Source organism: Leopardus geoffroyi, chromosome B1 (assembly GCF_018350155.1).
Source record: "Leopardus geoffroyi isolate Oge1 chromosome B1, O.geoffroyi_Oge1_pat1.0, whole genome shotgun sequence".
Lineage (NCBI taxonomy): Eukaryota > Metazoa > Chordata > Mammalia > Carnivora > Felidae > Leopardus > Leopardus geoffroyi.
Genome location: NC_059327.1, coordinates 49,573,564 through 49,599,540, shown reverse-complemented (window position 1 = coordinate 49,599,540; position 25,977 = coordinate 49,573,564). Strand labels below are relative to the sequence as shown.

The 25,977-nt window shown below is 39.3% G+C and overlaps 1 protein-coding gene across 7 annotated transcripts in view; it reads left to right on the top strand.

The window, feature by feature from the left end:
• The window catches only part of FBXO16 (F-box protein 16), a 66,013-nt gene that overhangs the window by 27,386 nt on the left and 12,650 nt on the right, over positions 1 to 25,977 (top strand). For 5 of the 7 annotated variants that reach the window (XM_045461549.1, XM_045461558.1, XM_045461568.1 and 2 more), the window contains 3 exons: positions 1,161 to 1,325; positions 7,171 to 7,400; positions 14,830 to 14,932. In XM_045461549.1, the coding sequence (XP_045317505.1) occupies positions 1,161 to 1,325; positions 7,171 to 7,400; positions 14,830 to 14,932 (498 nt within the window). Of the gene's footprint in view, positions 1 to 1,160; positions 1,326 to 7,170; positions 7,401 to 14,829; positions 14,933 to 18,587; positions 20,217 to 25,977 lie in introns of those variants that run through there. The other 2 variants (XM_045461591.1, XM_045461582.1) reach the window with 2 other exon arrangements.

The window sequence follows — 25,977 nt, the reverse complement described above, 5'->3', positions numbered from 1 at the left end:
GAGAATTGAGATATTTTTCTCCTCATCCCATCCCTCCGAAACCCCACCTCTCCACTGAATTCTGAGTTAATGAACCATATGGGGATTAAGGTTGCTGTTGTTTCATTTCTGCATTGAACAAAGTAGATGTGATTTCTGTTCCTGCCTGCAGGGCTCTGTCAGATTTTCTACCCTTTTTCATTCTTCCAGCTCCTGAACCTGTTATTTCTTGTAATTGTGCCCTCCCCTCTCCTGTTTGTCTCCTCTTCAGCCCAGAAAACAATGCTGAACATAATGGAACTCAGTATTTGGTAGATGGAAGGAGGAAGAGAGGGCTAGATAAATGGATGGATGAATATTATAGTGTTCTGCCTTTGTGTGTGTGTGTGCTTAAAAATTATTAATGACTTAATCTTGAAAAAGCGACTAATTTCCCAAGGTTGAAATTTAGGTTTGAAGGTTAGATGTTGTCTTTGTGACTCTTACAACACGACACAGAACCCCTGGGCTGAACTTTATATATGAACTAGCTTTCAGCAAGACTTGTTCAAAATCTGAAGTAAGTTACTATAAATACTGCTGCACCATAGTAGGGTCATCTCCAACATTTGCTGGATGTGTGAGAATGACCAGAATGCCATGGAAATGGAATGTAGAGAATAAACAGTGTATGCTCTATGGAATCTTAAAGGCTACATAGGGCACACCATAAGATATCAGTAATTGTGTTCTGTTTATAAAATTTCTATTTAGTTAAATCATGAGAACGGAGGGAAAATGGAAGCATACCAAAAATGAGTAAATAATATGCAGACCTGAGTTTCTATAACCCTCCTATAACTTTCATATGAACTTCTAGGAAGTTCCAAAGTCTATTTGAGCCACGGTTGCCTTGTTTGCAACATGAGAGTAGTAATAACACCTACCTCCTTAGGTTGCTGTGGGGATGGTTAATACGTACTCAATAAAAATTAGTTGACTCTGAATCTAAGTGTGATTTAACATTTACAGAAAATCCTCCTGCCTAGGTAGAGAGCATTTCAGGTAGATAATTATTTAAGTTGTGATTTGGAGGAAAAGAACAATAGAGTTATCTCAGGTCCAGGGTGACAGCTCAAGACCTAGAAAAAATGGGCATGTAAACTGAGTTTTTTTTTTTCTTTCCAATTACTTTTTTTCAGGTGAGCTGGCACTGGAAGAACTTAACTGAGCTGGATCAGCTCTGGATGCTCAAATGTTTACGATTTAACTGGTACATCAATTTCTCTCCAACTCCCTTTGAGCAGGGTATATGGAAGAAGCACTACATTCAAATGGTAAAAGAACTTCATGTTACCAAGCCTAAGGTACATTTGGGATGAAAAGCAACAAATATACAAATATCAGCTATTTGGGAATACCAGAGGGGAGATGGATGGGGAGGGGGTGGGGGAATGGGTTAAACAGGTGGTGAGGATTAAGGAGGGCACTTGTAATGAGCACCTGGTGTTGTATGTAAGTGTTGAATCACTATATTGTACACCTGAAATGAATATTACACTGTATGTTAACTAAGTGGAATTTAAATTAAGACTTAGGGGCACCTGGGTGGCTCAGTCGGTTGAGCGCCCGACTTCAGCTCAGGTCTCATGGTCTGTGAGTTTGAGCACAGTCTGGCTCTGTGCTGACAGCTCAGAGCCTGGAGCCTGCTTCGAATTGAGTCTGCCCTCCCCTGTTCTCACTCACTCTCTCTCTTTCAAAAATAAATAAACATTAAAAAAAACTTTTTTTAATAAATTAAAACTTAAAAAAAAAAGGGAATTCCAGAACTAAGACTAAATGATCAAACTTGAAGTTGGGGAGGGGACTTGGTTGAAAGGAAGTACACTATTAGGTCAAAATTTTCCTTTTCTGAGAACTTGATAGCCTTGTTCAAGACATCCATGCTAGTTGAGAGTCCTCATGGGACACTCCCAAAACCACAGTTCCACCCAGGAGGCTAGGACTGCGGAACTCCTCATTCTGTTCAGATTTCTGGATTTCTGTGTCTCTGACTCACACACCAAGCAATTCTGACACTGAGACTCTGTGGAGAATGTGCAGTATTTGCTATCAAAGGGTCATCAAATTTTACTTTATTAATTCAAATTTTCTGATTCTATCAGGTGAGCTAAAGTTTATTTGTATATCATTTACAAAGAAAAGTTTTCCAATAAATCTGTAATTATGGAAATGAGTAATGAGTATACTAAAGTTCTTTTTAATCTAGAAACTAAGCAATGTAAAGCATTTACATATGATCATAAAAGTAAATAATGCAGGAATAATTTTTCTAGTTGTTTTGTCTGCATTATAACCAATGTTTATGTTCATTCTTATAGTCACAGTTAATTAGATAACTCATGGGAAAATTTTATGAGCCTTTTCTTTATGGTGTGATCTATACACACGCAGAGTTGTGCATCGTTTTGTACAATAGATAAGTTCCTGAAAATTATGTGTAAATTAAATTTTTTAAATGATTTTTAAAACCACAGGGGTATCATATCCTGTGAAAAAATTGCAGTGAATCCTTTTAAAATTGAAGAATCCTTTTGAAAGATGAATAGTCAGCTCCTAACTTGTTCATTTAGGTTTAGTTTTATTGTTTTAAAGTAGAATCCATCTACATTTAATATAGTAATAAACTATGCATAATTAATATTGTTACAATTGCAACGATAAAACTAGTCTTTCAGATTTCAGTAATGGCTGTGCTCCATGAGGATTTCTTTTAAAAAAGAAAAATTTAAGTTGCAGTGATGGAAGAAGTTATTTTCAAAATTACCATGACTGTGACTTCTTTTCAGATCTGATAAGGCTTTTCTTGACTCTCATTTTCAGTTGGGGGCAGGGAATGTCATTCAATAGCTGAAGCTTGGGCAGTTCTGGGGCAGAGAAGAGAAAAGTGATTAACCAGTTTATAGAAGAAAAGAGGTTTTGAGTATTACTTATAAAACTGACTTTACAGCTTTGTCTTTAGCAATAATTCTTTTCTATAAAATATGTATAACTGTATTTAAAAATAATGAATAGTTCTGATGCGAGAAAATTGCCACCTCTTTGCTTAGTATTACATTTCTTTAGCAAACACTTTGTTATATTAAACTTTAATTTTTCTGCTTGATAAATAGACCTAAATCAGAACGACAAAGGTTAATAAAATCTACTAATAAACTTATTGATTAAAGAAATAGACCTTGGGGCACCTGGGTGGCTCAGTCGGTTGAGTGTTCGACTTCAGCTCAGGTCATGATCTCACAGTCTGTGAGTTCGAGCCCCGCGTCGGGCTCTGTGCTGACAGCTCAGAGCCTGGAGCCTGCTTCAGATTCTGTGCCTCCCTCTCTCTCTTCCCCTCCCCTGCTCATGCTCTGTCTCTCTCTGTCTCAAAAATAAATAAAGACATTAAAAAAAAATAAAAAAAAAAAAAAAGAAATAGACCTAAGTCAGAAACACTGAAGAGTCATGTGATTAAGGTTAATAAAGTCATGTGACTAAGGTTAAAAAGTCAACTGTCAGCACCATACATGCTTGAGTAATTTGTGTAGTTTCCTGTGAGGTTACTTCAGTGATGGTGAACGTAGGCAGCCACTGGAGTTTACCTTCACTCAAGCACCTCCCCCTTCCACCTCCCCCCCACCCCCAGTACCTTGTACCTGGCATGTGCTTCAGCAGAGCTTTTGAAAGCATTTTATGAGCAAATGGTTGTGGTTAATATTAGTTTCCTCAAGCTTAACATGAAGACTGGACTAGAATGATCTTTGTAACTATCTGCAAGGCTCTGCTATCCACCCCACACAATATAATTTCAAAAAGACTCAATCTAGACAAGGAAGAGTAAGCTGAACCCAAAGTAGATAGAAGGAAGAAATAATAAAGAGCTAAGATCAATGAAATCAGAGTAAACAATAAAGAAAAATCAGTAAAACCAAAGCTGCTTCTTTGAAAACATAAATAAATTTCATAAGTTTCTAGCTAGGCTGATCAAGGAAAAAAAGAGAGAAAACATTCATTACTTGTAACAGAAATGAAAGAGGGGGCATCAGTACAGATCCTGTAAACATGAGAAGAATAATGAGAGAATACTATGAATTAGTCCACATCACTAAATTTGACCACTTAGATGAAACACAATTCTTGAAAATACAAATTACAAAAAGTCTCAATAGGAAATAGAAAGCATGAATAAATGTTTATCATTTATGAAATTGAATTCATAACTTTCCATAAAACTCTAGACCCAGATAGCTTCATTGGTGAATTTTATCACAGATTTAAGGAAGGAATCTAATTCTTTTTTTTTTTTTTTTTTTTTTTTAATTTGAGAGAGAGAGCATGAGCAAGTGGAAGGGAGGGGCAGAGGGATAGAGAGAGAATCTCAAGCAGGCTCCACACTCAGCATGGAGCCTGATGTGGGGCTTGATCCCATGACCCTGGGATCATGACCTGAACTTAAATCAAGAGTCAGACACTTGGGGCGCCTAGGTGGCTCAGTTGGTTGAGCAGCCAACTTTGGCTCAGGTCATGATCTCGCAGTTTGTGGGTTTGAGCCGTGTCGGGCTCTGTGCTGACAGCTCAGAGCCTGGAACCTGCTTCGGATTCTGTCTGTCTGTCTGTCTGTCTCTCTCTCTCTCTCTCTCTCTCACTCTCTGCCCCTCCCCTGCTCATGCTCTGTCTCTCTGTGTCTCAAAAATAAATACAAACATTAAAAAAAACATTTTTAAGAGTTGGATGCTCAGGGGCAGCTGGGTGGCTCAGTCGGTTGAGCCTCCAACTTCAGCTCAGGTCATGATCTCGCAGTCCAGGGGTTTGAGCCCCGTGTCAGGCTCTGTGCTGACAGCTTGGAGCCTGGAGCCTGCTTCTGATTCTGTGTCTCCATCTATCTACTTCTCCCCTGCTTGCACTCTGTCTCTCTCTCTCTTAAAAATAAACATTAAAAAAAAAACAAAAATTAGATCTTTAAAAAAAAAAAAAGAGTTGGACGCTCAGCCAACTGAGCCACCCAAATATTAATTCTACATAAATTCTTTTATAAAATGGAAGACAGGAACACTTCCCAACTCATTACCTTTATACCAAAACCAGATAGAACCTTTATAAGAAAACAAAACAAAACCCCAGACTAATGTCCCTCATGAAAACAAACATAAAAATCCTTTAAAAATATTAGCAAATTAAATCAAGTTATTTATAAAGAAAGAATAATACATGATGACCAAGTGGGATGTATCCATGGAGAGTAAGGTTGGCATAATATTAAAAAACTAACCAATGTAATTCACGGAATAAAAGAAAAAAAGATGTATGATCATTTCAGTATATGCAACAAAAGCATTTAACAGAAGTTCAACATCCATTCATGATTTTAAAAATTCTCAAAAAGGCTTTAGGTGAACAACATTTTGTTTACTTAATACAGAAAAGTATCACAGTTTCTATTCTGTTTTGTTAAAGTGTCAAACATTTTGGGGCGCCTGGGTGGCGCGGTCGGTTAAGCGTCCGATTTCAGCCAGGTCACGATCTCGCGGTCCGTGAGTTCGAGCCCCGCGTCAGGCTCTGGGCTGATGGCTCAGAGCCTGGAGCCTGTTTCCGATTCTGTGTCTCCCTCTCTCTCTGCCCCTCCCCCGTTCATGCTCTGTCTCTCTCTGTCTCAAAAATAAATAAACGTTAAAAAATAAAAAAAAGTGTCAAACATTTTGTTACTTTTCAGAATGAATAATGTTTGTATAAAATTACTAACACACATGAGTTTTTTCTGCCTGAAATTGTTTAGTGTTGTGTATTATTTATTCCCAGTAGTATTAAATAAGGTCTTCGTCAGCAAAAACAGACAGATTCTGTTTGATATAAGCTCAGAGAAATGAAATGAATGACCATTCTAAATGAGACCTGAAGAAAATATTGAATACTAAACCAATAATGAGCTATCAATTATATAAATGTGAAAGGTCTTCTTAACAATCATTCATTAAATTAGTAAATATGTATTAAGTACTGTTATATGCTGGGTGCTGAGTATAAGGGTCCTAACCCTGCTTTCAAGGAGCCTAGTCTAGTGGCCTAGGACATAAACAAATACATAATTACAACACGGAGTAATACATGCTATTCTGTAATAGAAATGTATACAATGAACAGTTAACACAAGGATAAGAAACTAACTGATTCTGCTTGAAGAGATTGGGGAATTTCTTAATTTTCACCAACAATTCAAGCAAACCAATTTACCACGCAAAGCTTCCCTAATCTCTTAAAGAACAAAAATTAAGCCTTTAATGGCTTCTCAACATACCATTACCACTTCCCTTAGGTTACAACCACATAAAAAACCTTATGAATTTCACACACAAAAATAGACTTTCAATTTGGGAAATTAAAGCAAAAGTATTCTTTGGGAGCAGTTAAGGTTTTGAAAACTGATAAAATCTATAGTTTACCCCCCATATAACTCGAAGTTGCCCCTGTGTGTTATAGATAATTAAGCCTGGAGTACCTTTTTTGGAATGTGTACATTTTTAGGAATAAGTTCACTGCAATTGTGGAAAAATTATACAATGATGTGGTAGAAGAGGTGACAGTATAGGATAGAGAGGTTTAGAGCAAGGACTTTAAAGCAAGACAGTCCTAGATTCAAATTCTGACCCTTTGGGGTCCCTGGGTGGCTCAGTCCATTACGCGTCTGACTTCAGTTCAAGTCACGATCTCACAGTTCATGAGTTTGGGCCTCGCATAGGGCTCTCTGCCATCAGCATAGAGTCCGCTTTTGACCCTCTATCCCCCTCTCCCTCTGATCTCTCCTTCCCCTGCTTGCTCTCTCTCTCTCTCTCAAAAATGAATAAACATTAAAGAAAAAAAATTCTGACCCTCTGTCTTACTACTTATGTAATAGTGGGCAAGCTCATTGGTTTATCCTATCTTCAGTTTCCGCTTCTGTAAATGAGAGTAGTAACTATTACCTTTTAGAGTTATTATGAAGGTTAAATAAAATAATGCATGAAAACTTCCTGAGAAAGTACCTGACACATGCAAATACTCCTGGATTGGTGGCTGCTATAATTATTGTCACCATTATCATTGCAGTTGGGGCGATGATGATAATGATGGTGGTGGTGTTTTGTTTTTTGTTGTCATTATTATGATGTTTTAAGAACAGAAGTAATTTTCTTCTTCTAGACACCTCCAAAAGACAGGTTTGCGGTTGCTGACATTCAACCAGTTACAAGCAGTTCTCCAGAGGAAAAGCAGTTTCCAGCATCCGCTTTCCGGTCCTCTTCCTCTTTGAGAAAGAAGACTCACGGGGAGAAAGAACTCCCACCCTGGCGATCCTCTGACAAACATCCAACTGATATCATTCGCTTCAATTACCTGGACAACTGTGATCCCATTGTGCAAATCTGGCAAGGGTGAGAAGCTCCGTGCTCTTTTCTACTTACTTGCCATTAGACACAATTTGCTGGCACTTCAGTATAGGAAAGGATGAAAATAGAATTTACTGTGAAAAAAAATGCTTTTCAATGAATAGAAGCAAAAAGTAATTGAGAAGTAAACCATTATTGGTAAATTTGTCTTGTTCATTAAGTTTTGTTTGCATTTTGTAGCTCTTATAATTTCACATTACAGCTTCTTTTGATATATATTTTTTTAATGTTTATTTATTTTTGAAAGAGAGAGACACAGAGCATAAGCAGAGGAAGGACAGAGAGATTGGGAGACACAGAATTCGAAGCAGGCTCCAGGCTCCAAGCTGTCAGCACAGAGTCCAACACGGGGCTCAAACTCATGAACCATGAGATCATGACCTGAGCCAAAGCTGGACACTTAACCGACTGAGCCACCCAGGCGCCCCTTCTTTTGATATTTTAATACTTCAGATTTCAGTCTAGAACCATAGAGTTCATTCTGGTCTTTTCCTTTTCCATATTTACACCTCCCTTCTCTGACAGTGAGAAACCAGGCTCTCATATTTATTTATACAAGTTATATATGTACATGTATAATTTTGATTATATACTATATATATAATTTATATAAAAATTGCATACTATACACACACACACACACACATATACACGAACAGTATGTATTTACTTACAAATACTGAAAGTAATTTTAAAATTGCTAACCTATTTCATTATTAAAACAAATCTGCTAACTAGACAGTATTTGCTTTTTTTTTAATGTTTATTTTTGAGCAAGAGAGAGTGCAAGTGAGAGAAGGGCAGAGAGAAAAGGAGACACAGAATACAAGGCAGGCCCTAGGCTCTAGGCTGCAACCTGTCAGCACAGAGCCCAACATGGGACTCAAACCCACAAACCATGAGATCATGACCTGAGCTGAAGTTGGACTCTTAACCAACTGAGCCAGGCAACCCTGTTTATGGTGCTTTTTGACTTTAGTCTGAGGGCATATATTCATAACACTGTGTTCAAAAGTTATGTGGGTTCTTTTTTTAAATATCTCCCTTCACTGTGGTTTGTTACATAGTTCTAAAGTTCAAACTACATAAAAGCAAATAAGAAGTGGGGCGCCTGGGTGGCTCAGTAGGTTAAGCCTCTGGGTCTTAATTTTGGTTCAGGTCATGATCCCAGAGTTAGTGAGATCAAACCCTAAATTGGGCTCTGTGCTGACAGCGTGGAGCCTGCTTGGGATTCTCTCTCTCTCTCTCTCTCTCTCTCTCTCTCTCTCTCTCCCCCTCTCTTTCTGCCTTCTCCCCCCAATAAATAAATAAAAACTCTTTTTAAAATGTATACGGAAAGTGCACAAAAGGTATACTCAGGGGCGCCTGGGTGGTGCAGTCGGTTGGGCGTCCGACTTCAGCCAGGTCACGATCTCGCGGTCCGTGAGTTCGAGCCCCGCGTCGGGCTCTGGGCTGATGGCTCAGAGCCTGGAGCCTGCTTCCGATTCTGTGTCTCCCTCTCTCTCTGACCCTCCCCCGTTCATGCTCTGTCTCTCTCTGTCTCAAAAATAAATAAACGTTGAAAAAAAAAAAAAATTAAAAAAAAAAAAAAAAAAAAGGTATACTCAGAGAAGTGCCACACCCCCATCTCTTCCATTCCTCTCCCACCCTGTCATCTTTTCCACCCCATTCCCACTAACAAACCTAATTATTTTACCATTTTTCAACTATCTGATTGGCAAACAGTTTAAAGGCTGACAATACATTCTGTTGGTGAGGCTATGGGCAAACAGGTACCTCATACATTGCTAGTAGGAGTATAAATTGGCACAAACCTTATAGAGGGATATTTGGCAATTACCCAGCAAAAATACATATGTCTTTACATTTTTACCCCAAAATCCCACTTCTAGGAGTCAACCTTGAAAATAAGAAAAGTAGGGGCACCTGGGTGGTTCAGTCAGTTAAGTGTCTGACTCTTGATTTTGGCTCAGGTTGTGATCTCATGGTTAGTGAGTTTGAGCCCTGTATCGGGCTCTGCAGCGTGGAGCCTCCTTGGGATTCTCTCTCTCCCTTTCTCTCTCTGCCCCTCCCCTGCTCACACTTTCTCTCTTGTCTCTGAAAATAAATAAACTTTAAAAAAAGAAAATATGAGAAGTATATCTGTATAAGGATATTTATTGCAGGGGTGTTTCCTATTTTAAAGTATTGGGAAGAACTTAAATTTTCATACATGGAGAATGTCTGTTGAATAAACTGGGTATGGTCCATTCACACAATGGAGTACTAGGCACATATGAAAATGAGGAAGAGCTCTCTGAACTGATTGGCAGTAAGAAGGTACGTTGTTAAGGGAGAGAGGCACATTTCAAGAGAGTATCTGTAGTATGCCACCCATAGTACAGAAAGAAGAGAAAGTAAGAAAATATACATCTGTGTCTGTATATACACATGTATCTGTTTGTTAATATACACATACATACATGTTTACAGGATAAATAAGAAAGGAAATAAATTTTGAAATGTTTTGTAATGTTTTAATATGTCTGCTATGTTTTCAGAATATATTTAAACAGATTAACATCAAGGCAGCATAAGATAGTGAAAGTGTACAGTGTACAGTGATTTGCTTGGGTTCAAATCCAGACTCCCACATTTCTAGCTTTGTGATCCTGGGGAGTTCTGTAACTTCTCTGTGCCTTAGTTTCCACACCTGTAAACTGGCAATAATAGTAATACCTAGCTCATAGGATCCCTGTGAGGTAATCCTCATATATGCAACATGCTTACGAAAGTGCCTAACACGTACTAAGTAAGCACTTCTTTTGTAGGATGGTTTACTCAAATTATATTATGTGGCTATAGTAAAAGAAAGGGTAATCCCACAAAGTCTGCTGAGTTGGGGACATTCAGATTACTTGTGTATTTTGTATTTTCAGGACTACTCGAGTCCCTTTGGAGGTGAGATGAGAGTGGTATCCCTAATTAGGCAAGAATCAAGCTCTCTGAGGGTGCAGACCATGTGCCTTACTCATTTTTATATCATCACTGACTAGCTTTGCAATACTCATTAACTGATTTTGCAAGAAGTGTAGCCTTTCTGTTCATAAACTTTAAATTTTAGTTGCATCAGAAAAAAATCTAATTGAGTTGCTAATAACTTAGAAAGTACTGGGCAAAAAAAATAATAATAATCAAGGTACAAAACAGAGTTTAAGGAGTGCCTAGGTGGCTCAGTTGGTTGAGCATCCAACTCATAATTTCAGCTCAGGTCATGATCTCATGGTGGCGAGATCAAGATTGAGTCCCATTTTGGGCTCCACACTGGGCATGGAGCCTGCTTGAGGTTGTCTCCCTCCCTCTCCCACTCCCCCTCCCCCACTTGCATGCACACACACTCTCTCCCTCAAAAAAATAAAATAAAACAAATTTTGGGGGCACCTGGGTGGCTCAGGTGGTTAAGCGTCCAACTCTTGGTTTCAGCTCAGGTCATGGTCTCACGGTGTTCATGGGTTTGCTGTGCTGACAGTATGGAGCCTGCTTGGGATTCTCTGTCTCCCTCTCTCTTTCTGCCCCTCCTACATGTGCTCTCTTTCTCACTCAAAGGTAAATAAATAAAACTTAAAAAAAAAAAAAAGCAGAGTTTAAAAGAAATACTACCATTTATATTAAAATGGGTGGGAGGGTGCTTGGGGTGGCTCATTTGTTAAGCCTCTGACTTTGGCTCAGGTCATGATCTCACAGTTCATGAGTTTGAGTCCCACATCAGGTGAGCTTGAGCCCTGCTTCTCTCTCTGTCTCTCCCTCTTCCTCTGCCCCTCATGGGATTCTCTCTGAAAAAAAAAAAAAAAAAAAAAGGTGGAGGAGAAAGTATATATATATATATATATATATATATATATATATATATATACACACACACACACATATATCCATAAAATATCTATACATAAAGTATCTTTGGAGTATACACAAGAAACTGATACTATATTGTTTGCCTTCAAGGAGAACTGTAAGTTGGAGACAAGAATAGATGGAAAAAATTTCACTGCACATCCTTTTGAACTCTTGAATTTTGGATCATTGTGAATGTATTGACTATGTATTGATCAATGTATTCCTGAAGATAGTATTTAAGAGTTTGTGTGTGGCCCTTATACTGGACTATGGTGGTAAATAGGAGAGAGACAAACTTAGATACCCAGGCATATGAATGGTACATTAACATGAGATAAACTGATAATGTCCTGAGTTTTCTGTGAAACTCAGATACCATTTATGAAAGGCAATAATCACATTAAGTGTTAATGCACTGAACACCCAATTAAAAGGCAGAGATTATAGAATGGGCAAAAAGGCAAGAACTGACCATATACTTTTTATAAGAGACACACCTTAAATACAAAGACACAGATAGGTTTAAAAGTGAAGTGATGGAAAGAGATGTACCATGCAAAGAGTAAGCATAAGAAGGCTAGGATGATCACTAATATCAAATAAAAGAGCCATCAGGACAAAGAGTATTACCAAAGATAAAGAGGGACATTTCATAATGATACAGGGGTTAACTAAAGAAGATATAACTGTTACAAATGCATATCTACTTAATTACAAGGCTCAAAGTACTTAAGAGAAAAATTGATGGATCTAAAGAGATAAATAGACAATTCCATGAACACCCTTTTTTAAGTGCATGTGCTACATTCACCAAGACAGACATGATGCTTGGACTCTTCAAAAAGTCAGTGCCATGAGGAAAAAAAAGAAGTGGGAAAAATGTTCTAGACATAAGAAACATAACAACCAAATGCAGTTTGAATCTATATAGGATTCTGATTAAAAAAAAAAAAAAAAGGACTGGGGTGCCTGGGTGGCTCAGTCGGTTAAGCATCCGACTTCAGTTCAGGTCATGATCTCACAGTTTGTGAGTTCAAGCCCCGCATCAGGCTCTGTGCTGACAGCTCAGAGCCTGGAACCTGCTTCAGATTCTGGGTCTCCCTCTCTCTCCCCCTCCCCTGCTCACTCTGTGTCTCTCTCTCTCAAAAATAAATAAACATTAAAAAAAAAGATTATAGAAGACATTCTTGGAACAATTGCAGAAATTTGAATATGAATTGAATATTAAATGATATTAAAGAATTACCATTCATTTTTCAAAGTATGATGACACTAATGTGGTTAGGTAGGCATCTACTCTCTGAGGAGATGAGTATTGAAGTATTTAGGGGTGAAGTGTCTGTAATTTATTTTCTTACAGTATGGGAAAAATGCATACATACATATATATACACACATACATATATACGTGATGTGTGTATCTATATATATGTATCTATATAGAGAGAGGGATAAAGCAAAAATATCAAAATGTTAGTAATTGTTGAATCTAGTTGGAGAGTATATGGGTAATCAGTGTGCTATTCTTTCAAATGTTCTTTATATTCAAAAGTTCTTAATTAAAAGTTGGGGGACATTTTTGAAAACTAAGCAACAAGAGATATTTGAGCAAAGCTGGACTTTTTAAATAAAAATTTTTATAGTGGATATTCAAATATCAAAATACAACCACTTGTAACCATCAGCTAGCATTAACAGTTTTGAACTCATGACCAATCTGGTTTCCTTTATCCCTCACCCCTTCTTCCCTTTCCCCAGGTTACTTTGAAGACAAATCTAAAGGTTGTATTATTTCATTCATGTATATTTCAATATATATTGAAATTGTGGTATTTCATATCACATCTAAATCCATGGATGATTTCATAATAAATCAAATATCAAACCAGTTTTGAGGTATCTTTGTCTCACAAAAGGTATTTTTAAACAGTTGGTTTGTTTAATCAGCTTCCATATAAGGTTTGCATATTGTATTTAGTCCATGTGTCACTTAAATCTTTTTTTTTCTTTTTTCTTTTTTTGGATCTATAGGCTTATCCTCTGTCCTTTTTTTCTCCCCTTGCAATTTGTTTGTTATAGAAATCAGGCTATTTATTCTGTAGAGCTTCTCACATTCTGATTTTGCTGATTGTACTCCCAACGTGCAGCTTGGCATGTCCCTCTGTCTCCTGTACTTGGCCATACTGGTGGTCAGAGCTAGAGGCTTGAGGAGATAGGATCATGTACTTCCATCATGAGGTGCAAATCTCCAGTTGTCTCTTTTTTTGTGATGTTAGTGGCTATTGAGATCATTGCTTAGATCCATTACTTCAGGCAGACTTTTTTGGAAAGTGCCAGAGAATAAACGCTTTACAGGATATATCTCTGTCACAACTGTTCGACTTTGTCATTGTAGTCTGAAAACAGTCAAAGACAAGATGCAAAAAAATATAAGCATGACTATGTCCCCATATAACTTTATTTACAAAAATAGGCATTGGGCCAGAGTTCACCTCTGGGCTGCAGTTTGCTGATCCCTACTTTATCCTAATATATATGATAGTTTTAGAAAACCAATACTAATATTAATACAAACAATAGGATTACTAAAAAACAGTTTAAGATTTCTTTGCCTGTATTTTTGTCCTTAGTTCTTAGTAGAATACTACAAAGAATATGCGGACAAATTACTGTGTTAAAGTCCCATGAACTAACTAATTCCTCCATATGTAATAATGCCACTAACTCCATAGTTAGGAGTTGTTTCTTTTATTTATTCTTAGATTTTAGGGATTTTCTTCCTTTGTTTTATTTTATAATTTTGAGAAAAATTGAGATGGTTCCAAAGTCAAATATATAAAACAAAGTATATTTGGAGAAGTCTAGCTTCTGTTCCTACCCCTCCATACTGTTCTTTGTTCTTGATTGGATCACATAGGGATCCTACTTATAGGTAACCATTTTTCAAGATGTTATGGTGTCGTCCTTCCATTTAAAAAAATTTAAGCAAATACACACAGGCATTTTTGAAATAAACATACCACTTTATTCACCTTTTTTTTTTAAACATTTTTAATGTTTATTTGTTTTTGAGAGAGAGAGAGAGAGAGAGAGAGACAGAGTGTGAGCAGGGGAGGGGCAGAGAGAGACACACACAGAATCCAAAGCAGACTCCAGGCTCTGAGCTGTCAGCACAGAGCCTGACATAGGGCTCAAACCCATGAACTGCAAGATCATGACCTGACCTAAGTCAGAAGCTTAACCAACTGATCCACCCAGGCACCACCCCCCTTTCTTTTTTCATGTAACAATATATCCTGGTGATCACTCCACAGTTGTATGTAGAATTACCCTGCCTTACTTTTTATAGCTCATGGTACTCCATTGTGTGGATGCATCAGAGTTTATTCAACCAGTTGTCTTATGATCTACATTTGGCCCATTTCCACTTGAGTGAAAACAATCATTTAAATCATAGGAACAACAAAATCAAACAGACAAATAGCCATGCAAATTTAAAATGATTGTTTGTAATTTTCCAATGATTTCTAATTTACAGAAGGAGGAAAAGACATGAAATGAACCCAGATTTCAGCCGACAGTCACATGATAAGAAAAATAAATTGCAGGATAGATCTAAACTAAGGAAAGCACAGTCACTGGTAAGTATTGCTTACAAAAGCTTCCCCACCATAACATTTGTGAAGATTGCTGGATCTTGAATCCTATTTGTGAAACTAAATTTGTTTTTTTTAATCAGAATCATCAAGTGGTGGTTTAAATTCTGGTCTCTGACAAGCTGTGTGACCTTAAAGACATCTTTTATTTAATTTCTCTTAGGTTCTATTAAAAAAATATTTTTTGAGTATAGTTGACATACAATGCTGCATTAATTTCAGGTGTATAAAGGAGTGATTTAACATCTCTATATGTTAAGCTTTGCTCACCACAAGTTGTAGCTACCATCTGATGACACCACACAACGCTATCATAATATCAGTGCCTATAATCCCTGTGCTGTACCTTTTATTTATTTATTTTTAATTTTTTAAGTGTTTATTTTTGAGAGAGAGAGAGAGAGGGAAAGAAACAGAGAGACATAGAATCAAGAGCAGGCTCCAGGCTCCAAGCTGTCAGCACCAGCCCAACACAGGGCTTGGACCCACAATCATGACCTGAGCCAAAGTTGGACGCTTAACCAACTGAGCCACCCAGGCACCCCTGTAGCTTTTATTACCATGAGACTCTACACCTCTATTTTCTTATCTGCTAAAAAAATAAAAAATAAAAAACAGACTGGATGAAGTGAAATGGATGAATCTGCTTTGAAAGTATACAATATAAAGGGAGCACAATTATCATTGGTTCTTTCTTCTGCTGTGAGTCTGTTGGGGTGGGGGGGTCTCTATAGATTATTTCCTTATAGAGTGGAGGTTCCACTGACCTAAGAAAAAGGTATGCTTTCCTGCTCCCAGTGGGGCATGATTATAAAAGTGCATTTGAAGTAACTTCAGAAAAAATGAATTAGGAATTTTTCTTTCCCCAGTTAAAAAATAGCTAATTGACTACCTAATAAAGTCAGTGATTATGATTAGGGAACATTATTATTTCAGAGCAGAGTTTCCCAAATTGTGGTTCTGTACCCGCAGTGGATCTCTCTCAGCCCGTATGAGTCTTTGGAGCAAAGTAGAAGAGAGTAAGGATGGAATAAAAAGTTCATTTTAGCAGTAAAGATTTAGGGAAAAAAAGCTGAGGATACACATGCAAGGAAAATTAATGTAAAGTGGATGTCAATTGGGAGAGGAATAAGTATGTACTCGTGAATAAATCACTTTTATAGCTCTCTTTTAAAGCTCTATTACTTTCTGTTTAAATGTATTTTCAAGTGTTATGTTTCAAAAAAAAAGAGCTTTTATAAAATGAACTTTTTTAAAAATAGGGCAGTCTGTATTCTGAGGGGCCAATTTTGTTGGACTGGATGAGGCTTATCACAGACATATGTACAGATGCCCAAGGGAATGAGGAAGCTGAAAGCAGAGCAGTAAAATTGTCAGTGAAAACCATTAATTGAGAAAAATAACTTTATGAGGCTTATCACATAGGCCATTTAGGCATGCTTTGCCTGGTTTCCCGGCCCCTCCTGGGCCAGGAGCAGAAGAGAAATCCAGGGGAGAGCCAGGAATTTAAAGCACATAAAAGTTGATGGTTGATGTATGCTTACAAATTATCAGCACAGTCAAACATTTCTCTGGCCTAAAAAACAAAACAAAATCAAAGGCTAAACAGAAGCCTTCCCCATGGGCTTTTGACATTAACCATCTGTCACACACTAGAGGGGCTTGCTTAAGTTAAAAAATTCATTATATTTATAAACTTTAAAAGTTGTGCTAATTAAAGCTGGAAGGGAAACCAGGGCAAATTAAACAATGATGGAAAACAACGAAGCTATTAATAAAATGAAGTGTGCAATGGTAGTGATCTACTTGTGTTGTTTATGTAAATGTACTAATTATAATCACTATTTATGCTTCGTACTTTTGATAAGGAGCAGAAAGCACAATTAAACCCTCCAAAAGTGTGCTAGGATCTTTTTCTCAGTCTGATCTGGCCGTTTGGGCCACGAGGCTGCGTGTGGCTAAGGTTTCCCCCTCTCCAGGCGGTGGCAGTTTGCTCTCTCAGTGGGCCACGTAGCTCAGAGGAAATAAGCAACCTCCTAAGTGATGCAAGGCGATTGTGCAAATTTTGGAAATGCTGGATGTGGGACCATAGAGAAGAGGAAATGGGTTTTGAAGAAATTGAATTAGGGGACAGAAGGAGAGAAGCAAGGAAAACTCTGAGAATTGCCACTATGGAGAGGGTGGTGGACAAAGTCCTATGCAATTGCAGCAGAGGGAACCCTGTGTTCATTTGATAGAAAGGTCTCACATCATTAAGATAGGTGTATGTAGGAAGATTTCAGGAGGAACTAGAGAAACGGGAACAGGCAGAACTCAGGAGCATATTATTAAGGCGAAGATGAGAAGGACAGACCCACAAAGCTCTGCCCAGCAGGTGCCTGACACCTGAACACTGAGTCTTTCTTGCCCCTGTAAGCAGAAAATACTTGGATACTTGGAAAAGGTAGAGCTTTGTGGAATGGAAGGGTTGAAACAGAACAAAGCTCAGGAGTATAAGAGAATACGGAGAATATTCCTTAAGTCATCTCTCCAGGACCGTGGCCATGAGGCTACTGAGACCCGTCTTCTTCACCTTTTGTCTGTCATGATTTATAGTTTTCAAATATGAGAAATGTCTCCAAAAAGAGAAACCTGCTTAGGGAAACAGTTTCAAATCCACATGTATTACTGTGAACTTGTGATGTTTTGTATTATTTACTAGACTTGAGTTTTCAAAACCTGCCCATTTAAAGGGTACCTGATTTCCACGTATGGCTTTCAATTCTAAAGCTGCCTCTTTACAGCTGCTTCATTTAACCCCTTCTGGTGTGAATCATTGATAGAAGATGGGAATAAAGCCTAGGTCTGATCACTAATGCTTTATAATTTTGAAGATTGTTTATTAAAATTATATGAAGAAATGTCCGTTGCTCTTAGTTATTAAAATTTCATAAAGAACAAAGCAATTTAAATATATAAACGCCACAGTACAGCAAGTACTATCTTTTTAAAAAAAATTTTTTTAAGTTTATTTATTTATTTTGAGAGTGAGAGAGAGCGCGAGCGTGCGCGTGTGCGTGGGAGCAAGCAGGGGAAGGGCAGAGAGAGGGAATCCCAAATGGGTTTAGAGCCTTCAGCACAGAGCCAGACATGGGGCTTAACATGGGGCTCAAACCCAAGAACTATGAGATCATGACCTGAGCCAAATCAAGAGTCATCCAACTGCCTGAGCCACCCAGGGACCCCAGCAAGTACTATCTTAAGAAAATTTTCCATCTTGTATAAAGACATGGGAATTTCTTTCTTTTTTTTTTTTTTTTTTTTTTCTCCAAATCTTAACAGCCAGACCTACAATGCCTGTTCAGGAAGGGGAAAGAGGGAGCTGTCTCCTTGGGGGAAAGCTTTGATGCGCTTGTGGGGAGGGATGCCACCTTGAGGGCTTGGATGTTACAGGCACCTGGTCTCCAGAGGAAGGGAAACCTGCTCTGCCAGAGATTAGAGGAAGTTTGTTGTTTCTCTTCCAGCTTGGGAGGAGGGAGAGAAGTGGTGGAGAAAGAGCCAGCCAGGTGCTGAGACAGGTGGGGAAGTGAGGCCAGGACCCATTCAGATCCGAATTTATTTGCTGTTACTGAGATGTAAACCCCGCCTTCCATCTCTACAGTAAATTCTCAATTTACACATGGAAGCAAGATCTCGGAAGTCTAGAAGACAGGAAAAACAAAACCTCCTGGGACAATTCGCAAAAACTGAAGGGTGGGCTTTGGACTTCCTGGGACCTGGAGGTAGACTCAGAGGACCCCAGCTGACATCTTGTTTCATGTCATTTTTCTTTTTCCTACCAAGTTAAGTGTAAAAACATTAAGTACCTTTTAGCTCACACTGCTTTTTCTTGGCGATCAGAGAAGTCCTCACTTTCTAGGTTCTGATCTGGCACGGATTTCAAAAAGCTTGCTGTTTCAGACCATTCACCTAAATGCTAGTAACAAAAGCCTTTAATTGCCTGCTTACTCTAATTGCTTTAGATAAGACCTTATCTTTTTCTGTACTCTGCTAATTCAAGCTTCTGCAGTTACCTTCCAACGCTTTCCAAGCTAACTTGGTTTTTAGTGTCCTGATCTTTTAAATGCTTCTGTAAGCTTTGTCACCCTTTTTTCATCCCCTCTCTGAATCAGAAGAGGAGGAAAAAAGAATATACTCCAAAGTGATAGCTGATTCTTGTCGTGAAAGAACAATGGCTTAAGAATCAGGAAAGCCAGTTTTCTGGCCTCTGCTCTACAATTAACTAGCAGTCACTCAACCTTTGAGTTTTCATTTTCCCATTTATAAAATGAGAGTTTGGATCCCAACATCTTTAAAGTCCATTCCTGTCTAACTAAAGCCTGGAGCTGCAGAACCCCACAGTCCCCTGCACATTTATTCCCTGCTTTCTTCTGATGCCGGAGGGACACAGCTGTGACTAAAGTGACTTTGCATAGAATACCAGAAAGAATCAATCACACTGGTGAGTTCTGATTATAAACCAATGGAAACTGGTTTCTGTCTCCTATCCTTTCCTTTGAACTTCAGAAAATACAATTAACTGTAACAGAAGTATTTACGAAACAAACCTGTGCAGTGGTTTCCTTACAGGCAGTCTTTAATAGACTTCTTTCAAAGTCTGATGACTTCCCCAGGTGTTTGTTTATTTGGTTTGGATGGGCAGAATTAGAAATCTCAACAGGAGAGATCTTTAATTATTTAGCTCAATCAGTGAAACTCGTGAGAGTTCCATTTGGAATACAGAGTAAGAAAGAATATGGGCTTTGTGGTCAGAGAGGCCAGAGTTCTTTTACCAAATGGCACAATTTTGGATAAGTGAGTGACCAAACCTTTCTGAGCCTCTATTTCTTCATCTGTAAAATGGGAATAATGATTCCTCCCTTGTAGGATTGTTGTCCGGACTAAATGCCAGGTGTATCTTAGGTATTCAATACTTGTTTGTGTTCTCTCTCATTAAATGCCATCTTATCTTGCAGGGCACCTGGCCGGCTCAGTTGGAAGAACATGAGACTCTTGATATCCAGATCATGAGTTCAAGCCCCATGTTGCGTGTAGAGTATTACTTAAATAAACTTAAAAAGAAATACCGTATTATCTTTCACTTTGCTGACCAAGAGTATAGGTTTGGGACTCAAACAGCCTAGGTTCAATGCCTGATACCACAATTTTATCTATTTGTTTTTTAAATGTTTATTTATTTTGGTGGGGGAGGGGCAGAGAGGGAGACAGAGAATCCTAAGCAGGCCCGAACCCTTGAACTGTGAGATCATGACCCTACTGGAGCAGAAATCCAGAGTCGGATGCTCAACCACTCAACTGACTGAGCCACCCTGGTGCCCCTATTTTATTTATTTTTTTAAAAGCTCCAGATCCAACATAGGCTTGAACTCGTGACCCCGAGAGATCAAGAGTCTCATGCTCTACCAACTGAGCCAGCCAGGTGGCCCATGGCACCAGTTTTAGTAGCTCAGTGATTTGGGTCAGTTATTAACCTCTGGGAGGTTCTGTTTCCTCATCTGTAAAACGGAGTTAGTAATGACACTAACCTCACAGAGTTAGCAGAGGGGGTATAAGGCATTTAGTAGTGCCTAGCTCAAATAAGTATTCAGTAAGTAGCAGCTGGTGTAGGTAATAGCAATTACCAGTATCAAAATCCCACCAGGTCACTGCCTGAGGCTGCAGGAGAGAGAGAGAAGGAGAGAGAGAGAGAGAGCACTGTTGGTGAAAGCTGTGGAGAGGTCAGGCAGCAGCCAAGGGACATTGGACATTGGCAGCAGGCTCCGCCCCCCCCCCCCCCCCCCCCCCCCCCCCGCCCATGGAATAAGCTTCTCTTTCTCGCTTGTACTTTTACTTGCCCTCAGTTTTAGCTCCCTTTGTCTTGTCTTTTCTTTCCCCCATGGTTTCTACTATGTGGAAAGTGATTGCATCCATAGCGGCTGAAATGTGAGCTACCTATTTTTTTTCCTGCATGGTCTCTGTACAGTCTGCCCCTGCACATACATACATGTATTCCCTCCTGAGCGACATTGGGTCTTTTATTCCACACTCAGACTGAACTGTGCATGTGTGTTGAACTCAATACTGTGAATTCTGTGCTACCTGTGCTCCTCTGCTTACTAATTACAATATTGGTTGTTGTTAATTTTTGATGCCTATGAGAAGAAAGGGCCTAATTGCTAAGAATCCTGGGGGCAAAATTAACTCTCAGGAAGGACCACTACTTAGAGTCTTTGCATTTATCCTTTGCCTCTAAAAGAGCATAGTTTTCTTGTTCTGTCTTGTTATCTTCTTTGTGATGCTTTGCATAATAAATTACCCTGGCATTTCCAACAAGAGTGACTCTACCTGCTTCTCTTTTACTGAATATTTATTTTTTATTTAAAAAAATTTTTTTAATGTTTATTTTTGAGAGACAGAGACAGAGCGCCAATCAGAGAGGGGCAGAGAGGGAGACACAGAATCTGAAATAGGCTCCAGTCTCTGAGCTGTTAGCACAGAGCCCCATGAGGGGCTCCAACCCATGGACTGCGAGATCATGACCTGAGCTGAAGTCAGACACTTAACTGATTGAGCTACCTAGGCGCCCCTCACTAAATATTTAGACTGTAGCATAATGGCTACTTGTTTTTAAGAGTTACACACAAAATATTTGACACAAATTGGCTTCTCTTTGGGATCTATCAGAAGAGAAGAACCATGTTTGTGAGTTATGTAATATTATTAGTTATATACATATTAGTTATGACAGATATTTAATCACTGTTACTGCTGGGTTTAAAATATATATGTATGTGGGCTGCCTGGCTGGCTCGCTCAGTAGAGCATGTGGTTCTTGATCTCAGGATTGTGAGTTCAAGCCCCATTTTGGGCCTAGATCTTACTTAAAAAAAAAAAGTATGGGGCGCCTGGGTGGCGCAGTCGGTTAAGCATCCGACTTCAGCCAGGTCACGATCTCGCAGTCCGTGAGTTCGAGCCCCGCATCGGGCTCTGGGCTGATGGCTCAGAGCCTGGAGCCTGTTTCCGATTCTGTGTCTCCCTCTCTCTCTGCCCCTCCCCCATTCATGCTCTGTCTCTCTCTGTCCCAAAAATAAATAAAAGTTGAAAAAAAAAAATTAAAAAAAAAAAAAAAAAGTATAGGGCCGCCTGGGTGGCTCAGTCGGTTGAGCCACCAACTTCGGCTCAGGTCATGATCTCACAGTTTGTGAGTTCGAGCCCCGCGTCGGGCTCTGTGCTGCCAGCTCAGAGCCTGGAGCCTGCTTCTGATTCTGTGTTCCCCTCTCTCTGCCCCTCCCCCGCTTATGCTCTGTCTCTCTCTGCCTCAGAAATAAATAAAAATTTAAAAAAAGTATATAGGGGTGCCTGGGTGGCTCAGTTGGTTAAGCGGCCGACTTCAGCTCAGGTCATGATCTCGCAGTCCATGGTTTCGAGCCCCGTGTCAGGCTCTGTGCTGACGGCTCAGAGCCTGGAGCCTGTTTCAGATTCTGTGTCTCCCTCTCTCTGACCCTCCCCCATTCATGCTCTGTCTCTCTCTGTCTCAAAAATAAATAAACGTTAAAAAAAAATTTAAAAAAAAAGTATATATGTGTGTGCGTGTATATATATATATATATACACGCACACACATGTATGTATATATATATACACACACACATTCATACATACACACATTTATATGTGAATGAACACATACACACATATATGTGTGTTGTATGTAGTATATATATTTGGGTGTTGTATAACATTTAGTAATATAGCATTTCACCACAAACTACATTAGAAGCCAATTTTCTAAGACATGGCTGTTTTGAAATCCGAGTTCACAATCATTACTAACAAACAACCATTGGAACTTTATGGCCTACGCACATTTTGCAACACACCCCTACCTTACTTCACTTGGGAGACTGAATGGTGCCATCACATAGTCTTGGATTTAAATTTCAAAACCCTGCCTAGGGGTTGCTTAGTCTTCCTCCACAGCTCACAGCTCTACCCCAAGGTTCCTTAAAAGATAAACCAAGAGCAAAGACAAGCCTGTGACTTCTTTAAAACTCTGTTGATGATTTTTCCCTAACACCCTCCCTCTGTTTCTCACGGAAGCAGAGTGAGCAAGGACAAAAAGAGAACACCCTCTCCATAGTGTTGAACAAAGCAGGGACCTCCTGGAAGGGTGACCACACGGCTCTGAGCAGCAATCTGGGATCCTAAGCAGGCAGGAGGACAGCAGGGAGCCTTCTCACAGAATTCTCAGATTGAAAAATCCAGGAAGCAGCTCCATTCTGGAGATTAAGCATCCAGGACTCTAAGACTTTCTTTCCAGAAGGAAACCCCTCTCAGGCGAGCATTCCTCAGCCACCTTCTCTGTCCTCTGAACCTTTGTCCCCACCAGTGACCCTTACTTATTGCTCAACCCATATCCTATGCTGAGACAATTTCTAAGAGTGAGTTGAAGCTGTGTTTATATGACTAAAACAAAATACTTCTGACTTTATTATTTTCAAATACAATATTCCATGTTTATACATAGTATTACCACATTACTCTTGAACTGTGTGTCATAAGAAAGTGTTGAGTGTAGATTTTTGTAAAAGGGGAAGGTGGATAGGGTCTCCTACGGAGTGAAGATTGTTTACCTTTCTTCCTTACCTTTCTTTACCATATCACAGGCTTGGGAAGATTAAATGAAATAATAAAGGTATGACACAGCACAAGGCAGTCAGATATGTGCAATTGTTTTTACTGGTATTTCTAGAAGGATGATTGACACACAGTAAGGGCTGTCATTATGGTTACTATATCTATCTGTTTTCCGTATCTAGACACTCCTTACCTAGTCTATTCTCTTAAATGATCCCTGGTTTTATCCAGTGGTGTTGTTTGTATCAATGATCATTTGCAAGTTTCTGCAAATAATGTGAATGGAGAACCAGAAAACAAAATTGAAGTGGGGAGTGGCACACCCAGAAGTATATTCAAGCTGCTATACACAATTCAAGCTGCTTGTTCCTGGGTTGATAGCCCTTCTTGGGTCATAGCCTCCTATAAGGTCCTACCCTTTCTTGGGTCACTCAGCCTCCATAGCCTCTCCCCATTCTCACTCTTCTGTGCCCAATAAAATGACCATCCAATCTGAAGATGGGAATTTTCTGTCTCTACTTCAAAGTCCACCTGCAAGGTGCTTTCAGCCATTGCCCTGAAATGAAAGAGGAAAAACCATTCATATATTTATTCATTTATCCAACAAATATTTACAGGTACAAGGGTGGGCATTAGGGATACAACCATAATAAGATACAGTCCCTGCCCTCCAGGGGCTTACAGGCTGGAGGGGGAAAGCTTCCAATCAAGGAAGAGGTAACTCCTAGGTATCTGGATTAGACAGTTGTGTTAACGCTCATACCACCCATCACTGAGACTGGAAACGCAGCAGGACATGCTAGGTGCGAGAGACCTGTAGGAGTACCAGTGTACATATTCAGAAGAGAGCTGAATTTATGAGCCAAGAGCTCAGGAGGGACAGCGGGGCAAGAGATATAAAACCAGCAATTGAAGATGTAGGTACTGGTTGCCTAGGAAGTGGGACAAGAACAGAACCCTGGAGACTTCTGTTATGTAAAGCATGGCCTTTACATATAAATGTCTTCCCTTTTAAAGACAGGCTGACGAGACATAGAAATATTATTGGGTAGGGGCGCCTGGGTGGCTCAGTCGGTTGAGCATCCAGCTTCAGCTCAGATCATGGTCTCACAGTTTGTGAGTTTGAGCCCTGTGTCGGACTCTGTGCTGACAGCTCAGAGCCTGGAGCCTGCTTCAGATTCTGTGTGTGTCCCTCTCTCTCCGCCCCACCCCTGCTTGTGGTCCGTCTCTCTCTTTCAAAATGAATAAACATAAAAAGAAAATTAAAAAAAAAAGTTTTTTAAAGAAATATTGTTGGGTAAATATCTCTAGAAAAAGAACAGTAAGGGGCTCCCAGCTGGCTTAGTTGGTAGAGCACATGCTCTTGACCTCGGAGTCATAGGTTCCAGCAGCATTGTATGTAGGGTGTAGAGAAAAGAAAAGAGAACAGTAAGTTCAACCAGCAAGAAAAATGTATTTAAATGATAGATGGTCCCTGGCTTTGAATGGTTTGACTTAGGATTAACCATCAACTTTACAATGGTGAAAGGTGATTCATATTCAGTAGAAACCATACTTTGAGTTTGGGATTTTGATCTTTTCCCAGGCTGGCAATATGTAGTACAACACTCTCTTGTGATGCAGGCCAGGGAGTCACAGCTCCCAGTCTGCCACACAATCACGAGGGTAAACAGCTGATAGTTACAACCATTCTGTATCCACACAACCATTCTGTTTCTCACTTTTTAAAAAAATTCAATACATTGTATAAGCTATTCCACACTTTATTATAAAATAGGCTGTGTGTTTGATGATTTTGCCCAACCGTAGGCTAATGTAAGAGTTCCGAGCATGTGTAAGGCTAGGTTGAGCTATCTATAATGGTCAGTAAGTTAGGTGTATTAAATGCATTTTTGACTTACAATATTTTCAATTCATGGTGTGTTTATGGGGACATAACCAACCCCATTGTGAGTTGAGAAAGATCGGTAGCTGATTCCCTCCCTCTTCATGGGAATAGACTGAGGAAAGGCTACAGCAGATGGACCTGCACGTAAGTAAAGATAATTTATAACAACATTGTTTGTAAGAGCAACTTCATCCATTTGGGATTCTCATGGAGGCTTCGGCACCAAGGCACAATCAATTATTAACTCCATTTCTAGCTCCTCTCCCCTCTCTGGAGGATGGTCAATGGGGCTGAAAATTCTAAGCTTCTAATCATGGCTTGGCCTTTCTGGTGACCAGTCCCCATCCAGGAGCCCATCCAGAGTCCCCTCAATAAAACAAAAGATGCTTCCAGTGCTCTTATCACTCAGGAAATTATAAGTGTTTGAGGAGCCCTGTGTCAGGAACATGGAGCAGAGACCAATGTGTATTTTTCTATTATCTTATAA